General features: G+C 43.2%; 1 protein-coding gene and 2 non-coding genes across 3 annotated transcripts; all 3 read left to right on the top strand.

The window, feature by feature from the left end:
* Positions 1 to 2,535: 2,535 nt before the first annotated feature.
* Positions 2,536 to 12,586, top strand: ATP5F1B (ATP synthase F1 subunit beta). Its single transcript, XM_060764061.2, has 10 exons — positions 2,536 to 2,727; positions 5,951 to 6,133; positions 6,708 to 6,882; positions 7,869 to 7,990; positions 8,242 to 8,426; positions 8,721 to 8,879; positions 9,852 to 9,974; positions 10,219 to 10,431; positions 10,683 to 10,884; positions 12,357 to 12,586. Exons 1-10 carry the CDS (start codon positions 2,595 to 2,597, stop codon positions 12,452 to 12,454), a joined length of 1,593 nt encoding a protein of 530 aa, XP_060620044.1. The 5' UTR covers positions 2,536 to 2,594; the 3' UTR covers positions 12,455 to 12,586.
* Positions 6,182 to 6,256, top strand: LOC132769552 (small nucleolar RNA SNORD59). The gene has a single exon (XR_009630877.2). It is a non-coding gene; the product is annotated as a small nucleolar RNA SNORD59 (small nucleolar RNA).
* LOC132769553 (small nucleolar RNA SNORD59) lies at positions 8,101 to 8,172 on the top strand. The gene has a single exon (XR_009630878.1). It is a non-coding gene; the product is annotated as a small nucleolar RNA SNORD59 (small nucleolar RNA).
* Positions 12,587 to 14,897: the final 2,311 nt, after the last annotated feature.

The following is a 14,897-nucleotide window of genomic DNA, read 5'->3' as shown; positions in this document are numbered from 1 at the left end:
AAACATGCTGCATAACAACGTTATGCAGCAGCTAAAAAATCCAATGAGATTTTGGCCTGCATCAATAGGAGTATAGTGTCTAGATCCAGGGATGCCCTGCTACCTCTCTATTCTGCCTTGGTCAGACCACACCTGGAATACTGCGTCCAATTCTCGGTATCGCAATTGATGGGAAATGTTGACAAGCTGGAATGTGTCCAGAAGAGGGCGGAGAACAAGCCCTATGAGAAGCGGCATAAAGAGCTGTTTCGCATGCAGAAGAGAAGGCCGAGAGGAGACATGATAGCCATGTGAAGGGAAGTCATAGGAAGGAAGGAGCAGGCTTGTTTCCTGCTGCCCTGGAGACCAGGACTGGAACAATGACTTCAAACTACAGGAAAGGAGATTACATCTGAACATTAGGAAGAACTTCCTGACTGTGAGAGCCGTTCAGCAGTGGAACTCTCTGCCCCGGAGTGTGGTGGAGGCTCCTTCTTTGGAAGCTTTTAAGCAGAGGCTGGATGGCCATTTGTCAGGGGTGATTTGAATGCAATATTCCTGCTTCTTGGCAGGGGGTTGGACTGGATGGCCCATGAGGTCTCTTCCAACTCTTTGATTCTATGATTCTATGAACTGTGAGAGCAGTGGAACTCTCTGCTTTAGAGTGTGGTTGAGGCTCCTTCTTTGGAGGCTTTTAAACAGAGGCTGGATGGCCATTTGTTGAGGGTGCTTTGAATGCAATTTTCCTGTTTCTTGGCAGAATGAGGTTTGACTGGGTGGCCCACGAGGTCTCTTCCAACTCTATCATTCTAGTCCAACATTTATTGACAGAGGGGTCCATCAGAGATGCTTATAGGAAGCTTAAACCAAGGCATGAGGGCGCACCACTTTCCCGTCTGTGCTGTCTGGTAACTGATAATGGGAGGCATCCTGATTCTGTTACTGCAGAATGAATATATGCCATGATGAGTAGTCATGTCCTCTGTAAATTTGTCCTACTTTTAAATACAGTATACCCAGGTCAATAAAAATATGTTATGTGCCTTATGTTAAATCTGGGTACCTATCCCCAGTTAATACAGTGGTTGCACAACAATAACAACAGTATTACAATCATAATTTGATCGTATGAAACAAGGCTTTGATCTAATGCAGCTCATGCATTAGTGGTGTTACTCCCACGTAGTTGTAATCCTATGTATTTATTTAGTAGTGGATTTATGCCCCACTCTTCAGCCAAAACATCTCCAAGAGCAGTTTACAGACGGTTATAGAATTTTTAATTTGATCCTTTCTTTTCTTCAGGTTTACTGTGCCCAAAACCAGAAAGTAAAAGGGCATCACAGTGGGGAGGATTGCGTCCAGGAAATGATGGCTCTAACGATGCGTCGATATTGTAGAATGCAGATTGACACCATGGCTCAATACAGAGTCCTAGGAACTATAGTTTTATAAGGAATTCAACTTTCACTGCTAATTACTGAGGAAGCCTTGCCAAACTACAACTCCCATGGATCCATAGTACTCAGGCCAGCAGTTAAAGTGGGGTCAAACTCCATTATTTCCAGTGTGGATGAACCCTGGTTATGGTTACAGAGGAAATAAAGTTGCATTCAGGCCGAGCTTAGATTTGGCAGTGAACATTTGAAGTGGCCTTCCCTTGACAGACTCCCAATTCTCTTTCATGGGTGGTCTCTCGCACTTCCTGTGGCCTAAGGAAGTACGGAAGTATTCCTAAGGAAGTATTCCCTGTAGTAACCTACGGATGTGAGAGCTGGACCTTAGGGAAGGCTGAGCGAAGGAAGATAGATGCTTTTGAGCTGTGGTGTTGGAGGAAAGTTCTGAGAGTGCCTTGGACTGCGAGAAGATCCAACCAGTCCATCCTCCAGGAAATAAAGCCCGACTGCTCACTGGAGGGAAAGATACTAGAGACAAAGTTGAAGTACTTTGGCCACATCATGAGGAGACAGGAAAGCCTAGAGAAGACAATTATGCTGGGGAAAGTGGAGGGCAAAAGGAAGAGGGGCCGACCAAGGGCAAGATGGATGGATGGCATCCTTGAAGTGACTGGACTGACCTTGAGGGAGCTGGGGGTGGTAACGGCCGACAGGGAGCTCTGGCGTGGGCTGGTCCATGAGGTCACGAAGAGTCGGAGACGACTGAACGAATGAACAACAAGGAAGTACGGAGAACTTCTCATTTGGTTAGCAAGGGCAAATCGAGGACACGTGCTCCATTCCGCACAGACGCTCAGTGACTTTAGAGGGAATGCCCGCCTATTTCCTATGCATTGGCCAGTCATATTCGTAAGGGGGTGGGAATTCAATTCTGCCCAATAGCCGAGCAGGATTTCATTGAAAGACGTTGATTTTGCCCAGTGGCAGAAAGGCTAGAGACTGAAAAGCACCAAATAGGACAAGGCTGTAGCGAGGTAGGAGCAAAACCCTTCCCAACCAGTGAGTGCGTTCCCAGACGAGTGACAAGGACGTTCAGCCAATAGGCGCGAGGAACGGGACCCACCCAACCAATAAGAGAACCGGGACCCGCCTTCTTTCCCCTGGAGCTGGACGAGGCTGGCACTGCGGCTCCGCTCTCTCAGTCCGCCGGTGGCCGCCATGTTGAGCTTTGCTGGTCGCCGCTGCGCCGCCTCGGCCGCCTCCCTCCTGCGCGGGGCGAGGAGCGGGACGAGGCCGCTCCAGGACCTGCTCCAGCTTCGCAGCGGGGCCGTCGCCTCCGCCACCGAGGCCCGTGAGTCGGGGGAGGAAGGAGGAGGCCACGCGAGGGCGGGGTCACCTTGGGGCCTAGTGGCGGGAACGGAGGCCCAAGGCCTTCTCCCGACTGAGAGCGCTCTCTGTTTATTGCTTTGCACAGTAGCAGGAGAGGCCCTCCTTCCTTCGGAGCTTGGAATGCTACTTTAATGGGAGGAGTGTTGTAGCTGTGAGGCCTTCTGATTCAGGGCAAACTTGGGCCCTCCAGGTGTTTTGGACTTCAACTCCCACAATTCCTAGCAGCCTCAGGCCCTCAGCTTATGCGGCTGAGGGGGAAAAGGAAGGGGCCTGAGGCTGCTAGGAATTGTGTGAGTTGAAGTCCAAAACACCTGGAGGGCCCAAGTTTGCCCATACCTATTATAGACCCAGCTAGGTGATACCCATTGGATCCCATGGCAAGTGGTGCCCGATTCAGCGAGGTTGCAGCAGCTGTGACATTGAGCCTGGCAACCTCGGCCTCCATTTTGTAGGGCTGTCTTGCAAAGGTGCATCTAAACCGCAGAATGGATACACTTTGATCCCACTTTAACTGCCATGGCATCCTGGGAGTTATAGTTTTGCAACGTCTTTAGCCTTCGCTGCCAAAGAGTGCTGGTGCCTCACCAAACTACAAATCCCAGGATTCCACAGCACTGAGCCATGGCAGTTGTAGTGGTGCCAAACTGCATTTATTCTGCAGCGGTTCTCAACCTGTGGATCCCCCAGATGTTTAGGCCTTCCAGAAATCCTAACAGCTAGTAAACTGGCTGGGATTTCTGGGAGTTGTAGGCCAAAACACCTGGGGACCCACAGGTTGAGAACCACTGTATCTACAACAGGGGTACTCAAACTGAGGCCCAGGGACTGGATATGGCCCTCCAAGGTCATTTACCCAGCCCTCGTTCAGAGTCAACCTAAGTTTGAAACTACTTGAAAGCACACAACCAGAACAACAGTCTTATCAGCCAAAAGCAGGCCCATACTTCCCATTGAAATACTAATAAATTTATATTTGTTAAAATTGTTCATCATTTTTATTATTGTATTGTTTTAAGTGTGTTTTGAACTACAAATAAGATACGGAATTCATTCATGATTTTTTCAAATTATAATCCGGCCCGCCAACAGTTTGAGGGACTGTGACCTGGCCCTATGTTTAAAAAGTTTGAGGACCCCTGAGCTACAGTGTTGATCTATTTAAAAAAAAGTCTACCACTGGAATGATATATATTTTTTCTGCATTGTGGAGTATAACAAGGTCCTAGGATGCACCCAAGGACAGGAGAGAGGCCGCCTTCTCTCTGGGACAGACCTCCTCCAACTACGGCCCTCCAGCTGTTTGGGCTTCCAATTCCCAGGATTCCTGACCATTGAACAAGCTGGTGAGGGCTTCTGGGAGTTGAGGCCCACAATTTGTGAAGAGGCCTACTCTACGCACAAATGAGGCGTCTGTAATTGTGCAAAAGTGAAGACAAGGTATAGATGCCAGTGGCTGGAATCCTTCAAGTAACTTATGCTAACAGACACTTTTAAGGAAGGCCTGGAAGAAGAGAACCTGTACACTGATGGGCCATGACTTTTACCGAAAAGCAGCCAGAGGTAAAGGTTGTGCAGAAGGCCAAATATGTGGTTGTGAATTACTGGATCATGGCTGTATGGAATGGTGAAAGAGTTATTATTATTATTATTATTATTATTATGTTGATAATTATGCCTAAACAGCAGCTTTGAAGTATGCCAATGTTCTTCAAAACTTGATTTTTGAGTTAAAGACCCTATGCAAGGAAGGAGTATAAAAGACAGCATAGGGCTAACTCTAAAGAAGAGCAGTCGTTTCCAACTTGACATCTTCCTGGGTTGTTTTTTTTTATTACAGCTTCCACCATTGTTAATGATTGATCACGCCTGCTGGGTCTAATGCAGTGTTTCTCAACCTTCCTAATGCCACGACCCTTTAATACGGTTCCTCATGTTGTAGTGACCCCCAGTCATAAAATTATTTTCATTACTATTGCATACCTGTAACTTTGCTACTGTTATGAATCGTAATGTAAATATTCATTATGCAAGATGTATTTTCATTCACTGGACCAAAAATTTGGCACAAATACCTGATATGCCCAAATCTGAATACTGGTGCAGTTCAGAGGGGATTGATTTTTTCATTTGGGAGTTGTAGTTGCTGGGATTTATAGTTCACCTACAATCATTTTGAACATCACCATGATGGAATTGATCCAGTCTTGGCAAACAGGACTCCCATGACTAACAGAAAATACTGGAAGGGTTTGGTGGGCCTTGATCTTGAGTTTTGGAGTTGTAGTTCACCAACATCCAGAGAGCACTGTGGACTCAAACAACGATGGATATGGACCAAACTTGGCACAAATGCTCAATATGCCCAAATGTGGTGGAGTTTGGGTAAAATAAACCTTAGCATTTGGGAGTTGTCGTTCCTGGGATTTATAGTTCACCTACAATCAAAGAGCATGCTGAATCCCACCAGTGATAGAATTGGGTCAAACTTCCCACACAGGACCACCATGACCAGCAGAAAATACTGTGTTTTCTGATGGTCTTTGGTGATCCCTCTGACACCCCCTCACGACCTCCAGGTTGAGAAACACTGGTCTAAAGGTAGTTAAATGTTTAAAACATCTGATGGAGGTTAGTTGTCATGATAGCTGAGGATTGTCTTTTAAATTTAGGTCTGTACACTGTTGGATCTAAGGCTCATGCTGGTGCCAGATTTCATATCCAGCTTTACAGATTTTTTAAATCAATTGTAAAGTGGGCAGTTAGGGCTCTTTTAAACCTTGAAAGTCGTGTGTGTGTGTGTGTGTGAATTACCAACAGTGTACATGAATTATTAACACAGAAATTGAGGGTTAAAAAGTTGGGAAACCTGACAGATTAAAGCAGTAATAAGGTTATTTCTCCACCTCCATTCTGGGTATACTGAAGGAATGACACTTGGAAGCAATGGATTCTCTGCTCGCTGCACCATAAGGGTTTTGCCTATGTAGTTCCCTAGATCAGCGACCTCAAGATGTTGGGAATAAACAATACAATCAAATCTTTATTCTGGTGTTGTCTACATCATAAGAGAGGAAATTGCAAGTGTGACTCCCTGGAGAGACTTCCTTTCTTTGATCGCTGTTAGAAGTATGAAAGAAAAAAGGTGTTTCATATTTTGACTTAAGTTGTTTGTTGTAATTTTGTAGGCCGAAACTATGCTGCACAAACAGCACCTGCAGCTAAAGCTGGAATGGCTACAGGGCGCATTGTTGCTGTCATTGGTGCTGTGGTGGATGTCCAGTTTGACGAAGCCCTGCCACCCATCCTCAATGCTCTGGAAGTACAAGGCAGAGACACACGGCTGGTCCTGGAGGTAGCACAGCACTTAGGTAAGCATCTAATGTACTTGCTCTCTTTGCAGTCATGCTTAACTCTTTCCTTCCCTGATGATCTGTAAAATATGACTTTCGTTCTTCTGAGCTTGCTGAAGCCATGTTTATGATCTGAGAAGGAAATGAGTCCATACATGACAGCTGGGAAGAAAACCATGTAGGCTGGCATCTTTGATCAGTATGGTAGCGTATTGGTCTATGGTGTGTTATATTCAAAGCTCAGGTGAATGCTACTGGCAATGGCAGTTTGAGGTGATGGATGGTAGCTTTTTGGTTTCTGTTATCTTTGAAGAGGGAAACTATTTTTTGTTTCAAAAAGTTCTTATATCATTTTATTAGAAGTTCTTTTTTTCAGTACATCTATAGGGGTTTTCCAGATATGAGACTAAACTGTATCAGCCTCAATCAGCAGTAGTGATGAATGTTTGTTAAATGCATTCAGTATCCCTACTTTAATAGCTTTACCGTTCAAGTTAAGCACAGAGAGGAGAACTTACTTCTTTGAGTATTGGGATGTAGTTCCACTGTTCAGTTACTAACGTAGTAAAACGGCCATCTTCTTTTGTTGCAGGTGAGAATACTGTTCGTACCATTGCTATGGATGGTACTGAAGGCTTGGTGAGAGGCCAAAAAGTTTTGGATTTAGGTGCCCCCATTAGAATCCCTGTAGGACCTGAGACCCTGGGAAGAATCATGAACGTGATTGGAGAACCAATTGATGAGAGAGGCCCCATAACAACGAAACAGTAAGTGGGGATCTGAAAAATTAATCATAAGGCAATAATTGTTAATAGTGCAGTAATAAAAGCAGTTTTATAGATTCATCTAAATTTTTAGAGAATCTCTTTCACAATTTTAGTCTATGGCTACTATGATTAGATAACAAAGTCTTCCCACAGTTCACAGGAATCTGAAGAGTATGTCACTTTGAGGATCTCCGCTGTTCCGCAGATACTTTCATAGGGTTGTATCAGTTTGTTGATGGAAAGCTTATCAGGTCCATAGTACATAGATCTTAACAATTTTCCATTCCTATGTCACCTCCCACAGTGGTTTAAAAAGTATGACATCCCTCTGAAGACAAATCTAAAAGTGTACAAGGGATTGCAGTGTGTCAGAACATCACCAATAGAAGCCTTTGTTGATCAGAGCATCCGGGCACTTTCTGTCAGTAGCAGGAGATAGCAAGTGGATAAAACCACTTATCATCCTTTGAATGTACACCTCTTTTGTCTTTCTGAGGAAACGTCTGATATATAAGCAAAACAATTCTAATGTCAAATAGGACCATGATAAATACATAGCTATAGAGTGATTCTTCTATATTGGATATACTATAGAAGTTCTGTTCAGAGGTGTGCATATAAATATGTAGATTAGCTTTTCTTTTTTAAAAAAGGAAATGAACGTTATTTAATGTATGGTTCGGTATTCCGTTTTGGCTCATAGATACTATTGTATAGAATCAGAGTTTGTCTTTCCTGTTCTGTGTCTTTCATGGAGTAATTTTGGAATCTCCAATACATGCTTAATGACATAATATAATGTTAAACTAAACTGATAGTGACCAGAAAGAATAGCAAAGGCCATAAAGGGTGCTGTAGTTTGCATAGCCTGGAAGGCTTGTAGGTTTACACTGAACAGTACAGTTCCATTTTGTCTATAAATAACCTTATGAACATTCAAGCAAGACACAAGTTTTTTAAGATGAGGTGTGTGCTGTCTCCTCCAGGTTTGCTGCTATTCATGCTGAAGCACCAGCCTTTGTTGAGATGAGTGTCGAACAGGAAATCCTTGTCACCGGCATTAAAGTTGTGGATCTCCTTGCACCTTATGCCAAAGGTGGTAAAATTGGTAAGTTGTTCTAACAGGTTCATGTGAGGAATGTCCTGGAAGGGTCCTTCACTAACAACCAGGCATCAGTTAAATCCCGATGTACTGCTGGCTGGATTTTAGCTTTGTTTCCTTCACTGATGAGTAAACCCAAGACTTTCGTTCTCCTGAAACTGCTGAAGCAACTCTCTTTTCTGAGAAGGAAAACAAGAGTGATGTGGGATAGTGTGGGAAATATAATAAAAACTGCTAAACAGTACTTTCTTTCCCAGGCCTGTTTGGTGGTGCTGGTGTAGGCAAGACAGTATTGATCATGGAGCTGATCAACAATGTTGCTAAAGCACATGGTGGCTACTCCGTGTTTGCTGGTGTTGGAGAGAGAACTCGTGAAGGAAATGACTTGTACCATGAAATGATTGAATCTGGAGTCATCAACCTGAAGGACACTACATCCAAGGTGATTCAGCTAGACAGGTGATCCAGTTGGGAAAAGATCGATTATGGTCCAAAATTATTTCTGGTGGGAGCAAACCCATTGAAATGTTGGAACTTCTTGGCCAAGCCCTCTGAATTTAATAGGTCTTCTCTGAAAGTGAATTGTGGGAGTTAGAGTCCAAAACACCTGGAGGGCCAGTAGCTACATTGCTTCTGGCTATTTCCATTGCATTTTTATTATAATGATGCTGGGAACCTGCAGTCAAATAATGATGTGCCTGGAGTAAACTAACTCTATTCTCCTTTTACTCCTCAGGTCGCTCTTGTTTATGGACAGATGAATGAGCCACCTGGTGCTCGTGCTAGAGTTGCTCTAACTGGGTTGACTGTGGCTGAATATTTCAGAGACCAAGAGGGCCAGGATGTATTACTTTTCATTGATAATATCTTCCGATTCACACAGGCTGGATCCGAGGTAAGCTTGAGTAGACTGGCCTTGATCATCTAAATTACCCACCTTAATGTACTTGACTACAGTGACCAGAATTAGGAAAACATGAGGCCTCAGTTTCTGTTTAGAATCAGAAAGGGGTTTCTGGTCTATCAAGGCTGTTTTCTGAAGTTTTAGGATAAAAAGCTAAGGAGGAATTTAAATTTATTGTTCTAGATGAGCGGTTTCCAACCTGTGGTCTGTGGACCATCAGTAGTCTGCAAGAACTAAAATATGGTCTGTGGCCTCACCATTACTACACCGTTGCAATGAGAGTGAAACCCTCTTATAGTGCCGAGGCTTATTAAATATGGTTTTCTGTGAGCAAGCAGATGGCAACTGCTGGCTGGCATATGATCTGTATCAGAAATTAGAGCTGATGTGATCTATCCAATGCAGTTTTCTGAATCAGCACCCCAAATAACCATACCAAATTGAAAGTTGACCAAAAACTGATTCATAATGTTGGAGAGTGGCCCCCATTAAAAAAAAAAAGGTTGGGAACCACTATTCTAGATACAGGGAATGAATCCTGAGGTTCTTGCATCGGCCACAGAAGATTTTGGCTTTGCAGACAAATATAGGCTCCTGTAATTGTCAGTATAATTTCAAATAAGAAAATGTAAAGGTTTCCCCTGACTTTAAATCTAGTCGTCTCTGGCTCTGGTGATTGATGTTCATCTTAATTTCAAAACTGAAGAGCTGGCATTGTCTGTAGAAACCTCTAAGGTCATGTGTCCAGCATGACTGCATGGAGCGCCATTACCTTCCTGCTGGAGCAGTACCTATTGATCTACTCAGCTGTGGCTAACAGCAGGAGCTCACCCTGCTCTCTGAATTTGAACCGCGAATCCTTTCAGTCAGCAAGTTCAGCAGCTCAGCGGTTTAACATACTGCGCTACTGGGGGCTCCATTTCAAATAAAGGGCTACAAAATGACTTGTTCCTTTTCTTTCAGGTGTCAGCTTTGCTGGGCAGAATTCCCTCAGCTGTGGGATACCAGCCTACTCTGGCAACTGATATGGGTACCATGCAGGAGAGGATCACAACAACTCAGAAGGGCTCTATCACCTCAGTACAGGTAGCAACTCTTGCAAGACTGCTGCTCTACTTTGAATTAAAAGTTCCAAAAGGCTGTGCATATGACTTTATTAATAGCTGATTTCTGGAACAGGGGAAAGTGTTTGTCATCTCTCTTTATGCCACTTTAGTCCAAACCAGCTACTTCTAAAGGACTATACAAAGCTCTCAGGCAACATAGTTACAGTGGATGTCTTCCTTAGTAATAATCTGTACTAAGTCTATTCTCCTTCCGCACTCCCCAGGCCATCTATGTACCAGCTGATGACTTGACTGATCCAGCCCCTGCGACCACATTTGCCCACTTGGATGCCACCACTGTGCTGTCACGTGCCATCGCTGAACTGGGCATTTATCCAGCGGTAGACCCTCTAGACTCCACCTCCCGTATCATGGATCCCAATATTGTGGGACAGGAACATTATGATGTGGCTCGTGGAGTGCAAAAAATCTTGCAGGTGAGGTGCAAGAGCAGAATATAGATATAAAATAATTCTACACCTGGGAGGAAAGGAGGGCAGATTAACATTAGGGAAGTGGGTTAGGAGGAAGAGACAGGTTTTGAAGCAGGAAATTTTAACCATCAAGGATTACTACTTACGGAACTAATAGCAGTATAAAAGCCAGAGTGGAAAAGAAATGCTACATCACTTAGGCCGTTCCAGCATGCCTGTGTTGACTCCATCCATTTCTCTTTTTGATCTTCTAGGACTATAAGTCTCTCCAGGACATCATTGCTATTTTGGGTATGGATGAGTTATCTGAAGAGGATAAATTGACTGTGGCCCGTGCGCGTAAGATACAGAAATTTTTGTCCCAGCCCTTCCAGGTAGCTGAGGTCTTCACTGGCTATGCAGGGAAACTGGTACCGCTGAAGGAAACTATTAAAGGATTCCAGCAGATCCTGACAGGTAGGAAAATATTTTGATTGCTTGAAAAACAAGAATGAGCAACTCCGGTACATTTGTGCATGAATTTTCTGTCCTTGGGAGTCCCTGAGCTGTGAGAAATGGCAGAAGTTGGTATTTTTATGTGAAACTGAGGTGGAAGATTGCAAATTATTTAAAAAGTGCACCAGTGCTCCAAGAAGCTTCCAAGAGAAGCATAAAAAGGAAGAACAGAGGATTAAGTAAAACAGAACACACCCTAAAGTAGGGGTGGGCAAAGTATGGCCTGTAGTCCACATATGGCACTTGGACCCCTAAAGACTCCAGGTGCCTTCTCTTTTTGAAACAGTTTATTGTTTTCTATTGAAGGCTTTCATGGCCGAAATCACTGGGTTACTGTGAGTTTTCCAGGTTGTATGGCGATGTTCCAGAGCGTTCTCTCCTGACATTTCGCCCACATCTATGGCAGGCATCCTCAGAGGTTGAAGGGTCAGACCCTTCAGGGTCAATGTCCACCAATCCCTCCCAGTATTCTTTGTTGTTATGAGAGTTCTGTGTGCCATGTTAGGTTCAATTCCATCGTTGGTGGAGTTCAGAATGTTCTTTGATTGTAGGTGAACTATAAATCCTAGCAACTGCAACTCCCCAAAAACAAAATCAATCTCCCTCCCCCCAACCCCACCAGTATTCAAATTTGGGCATATCGGGTAAAATTTGGTCCAATGAATGAAAATACATCCTGCATACCAGATATTATACCATAACATTATACTTTATAACAGTAGCAACATTAGTTTTGAAGTAGCAATGAAAATAATGTTATGGTTGGGGGTCACCACAACATGAGGAACTGTATTAAGGGGCCGGGGCATTAGGAAGGTTGAGAAACACTGTCCTAGCAGATTCCTATCCACACAGGATATTCATGGAATGATGGTAGTGGTAGCAGGTTTTTCAGGTGCCTACAGGAAGAACTTCTGCCCTCTCTACCATTGTCACAAATAGTCAAGACGCAGGTCACACCCAGTTTTACTTAGACAAAGTATAGGTAGTCCCCAAGTTACAGGCATTCAACTTGCATTTGACATAGTTAAGAGCAAGAATGAGATAATCTGCCCCTCAGAAGGGAAATTCACTCCTGGAAGAGTTATGGGTAAAGGGTGTCTCCACTGAATCGTTATCACCAATCCTTGTTTTCACAACAAGCCACATTTTTCAAAATCCAAATATCGCAGGCACAGACAACAAAAGAAATGTTACAGGAGTGTTAACCCTTTCCTTCCCTGTGATATGCAAAAGTGAAAAAAAGTCCAAACAAATTGGCTGGATCTTTGAAAAGAACCTGTTCTGACTTACATACATATTCAACTTAAGAACAAACCTACAGAAGCTGTCTTGTCATAAGGATTGCCTGTATACTGAGCCACTGCTTTTCCTGCTCCATCCTAGCTGATTCTGTGGTCTGACGATGCATGCCTTCCTTTCTCCTTTTGCAGGAGAGTATGACCATCTCCCCGAACAGGCTTTCTACATGGTTGGACCCATTGAGGAGGCAGTGGCAAAGGCTGATAAGCTGGCTGAAGAGCACTCATGAGTCTCTTGCTAAGTCAAAAACCTGCTCTACAATCTTCATTGGTTCATGTTGTTGAGGTTCCTCCTTAGGAAGTCGTGTAACACGTCTGCAGAATATTTAAATGTTTCCAATAAAATATCTGGTGAGAACAGAGTGACTTGTTTTGTTGTAAGTGGTAAAGTTGGGGGGGGGGGGGGGGCAAGCAGCACACCCAAAGTGGCCTACTGACTCCCTTGATTGATTGGCTGTTTGGCAGTCAGAGAATAAGGATTTTTTGTTGGACGGTATTAGAAATCAGAACTGTGCTGTTAATTCCACTGTGCTGGTGGTTCGCCACTATACAGGAAATGGCTATTTCACTGGATTGGTAACAGTAGGAAGGGAATATGCAAATATTGCGTTCTTCTGCTTCTGTTTCTTACTCTTCAAATATAATATGACAGCACTATTTATATACAAGGGCAATTTATAATGCATACAACCAGATGTTTGTCTGCTCAAGTTCCTCTTGCGTATAGCCTCCCGCCTCTCCTTCTAAGGCCGTCTTACATTCAGAAGCAGCCTTTTGTATGGTAGTTGAAGCATTTGCATTAAAATTAGTTATCAATTATGTTCTGCATTGAGCATGTTCAAAACTGCAGCGTATTAAGAAAAAACCATAGTAGTGAGAGTATGCAATAAAAATGCATTGAGTTCAATCTGTGTCTTCTGTGTGGGAGCTAAAAAGAGCACTTTCTATACATACATAATTTAGAGTACTGCCTCTTAAACATTGGGTCCTGACACCAAGTGGGGTCCCCTTTGCTGTCATGAAAACAGTAAAAGGTTCCTGAACACCACCCATTTATGCAAATCTGTTAGTAACAACATGCAGGGTTTACAGTGGATTTCGCAAAAATGCTTTATTAATTATTTATTTGTGTACCATATTTATATACCGCTTTTCTCAGCCCAAAGGTGACTCAAGGCGGTTTACATTTGGCACAATTTGATGCCCACCAACAATTTAAAACATTAACATATAAAACATGAATTCATAAAAAGTCAATAACAGCACAAATCCTTAGCTGTACTCCACAAAAAGGAACATCAGCCTGTTTAGCAAGCCTAGGAAATGCTGATATATTTTCAGTAATCATTGATTTTATTTCTACTTTAAGATACCTGGGGTCACAAACACATTTCTTGGGCAGAAAGGGGTCACTTGCAGAAAAAGTTTAAGAGTCCTGGACTATAGAAGTGATTCCCAAACTGGTCATTCAAAATATTTGGAATTAAGGTCCCAGACAGTGACCCAAAAAGGCTGAGACAACTGGTCGAAGTCCAAAACACCTGGAGAACGTAGAGTTTCAGAATCATTGCCCTGGTTGGACACATCTCACTTTGGAACTTCCGCCACACGGTCTTTGGAAATTGAGCAGTGCTGGGTTGCCATATAAATTCTGGGAGCTTCCTAGTAATTGTATGATGAGCCCGGAAATCAATCTTAATTCTGAGTGGCTAGATAGAGCAGTCTTCAGGTAGCACTAGAAAGGTGGATTAAAGCAATCGTTAATTAATGTATTCCATGGCTAATTCTTTTGGGCCAGCACCAGTTCTTTTTAAGTTCTTGGAGTCATTTTCTCAACATCTTAGTAACTTAACCATAATTGTGTGTATGCCTTCAAGATGCCTTTTGACTTAATGGCAATTGCAAGAATTTCACAGGATTTTCTTAGGCAAGGAATTTTGCCTAAGAGTTTATTTTGCCAGTTCCTTCCTCTGAAATATTGCCTATAGCACCTGGTATTTGTTGGCGGTCTCCCACCCAAGTACTACCCAGGGCTGACCCTACTTATCTTCCAAGATCCAGGATCTGATACCTTTTGAGTATTTACCCCTGAAAACCTAGCAACTTCACATACTTAGCTGTTGATTTCTATTTCCTAGTTTTGTTGCTCTTTCTGCCAGACCCTCCACTTTCTAAGAGCTATTTCCCAGATATAGGTGAAGTGATCATACTCTTAGGATGAGGATTGGTGATAAGATACCTGCGCATTTTAAAGAGGCCGAAATTTATTAATAATCCTTGTTGCATTGTAAAATGGAGGAATCGATACTGGTTCCTATGGTAGCTGTGAATTACAATGGATGTGCATTTAATTTAGCTGAAGCCTTGCAAAGATCAATAACTGCAGCGTTGATTTCTCAAGTTTCTTGTTTCATTTTGGCCAAGGGAAGGAGGCTTCCAGTTTCACATTCTCTTGACACCACTTCTTAAGCACAACATGAGGAATTTGACTGAAGATCCCCTTTTCAATAACTAGTGCATGTGCAAATAGGATTTCTTGTTTGAATTTGTTTCAAGGTGTCCTTTGTGACTAAAAGGAGCCATCACTACCATAAACGGTGCATGCTCCTGCTTTTGCAAGGGCATTGGTAACCTAACTAGAGCTTTTTCAGCACAACTTTGTATTATCCCAGC

Source organism: Anolis sagrei, chromosome 2 (genome assembly GCF_037176765.1).
Source record: "Anolis sagrei isolate rAnoSag1 chromosome 2, rAnoSag1.mat, whole genome shotgun sequence".
NCBI lineage: Eukaryota > Metazoa > Chordata > Lepidosauria > Squamata > Dactyloidae > Anolis > Anolis sagrei.
Note: the sequence above shows the minus strand (reverse complement) of the source record. Positions and strands in the feature narration are given on the sequence as shown.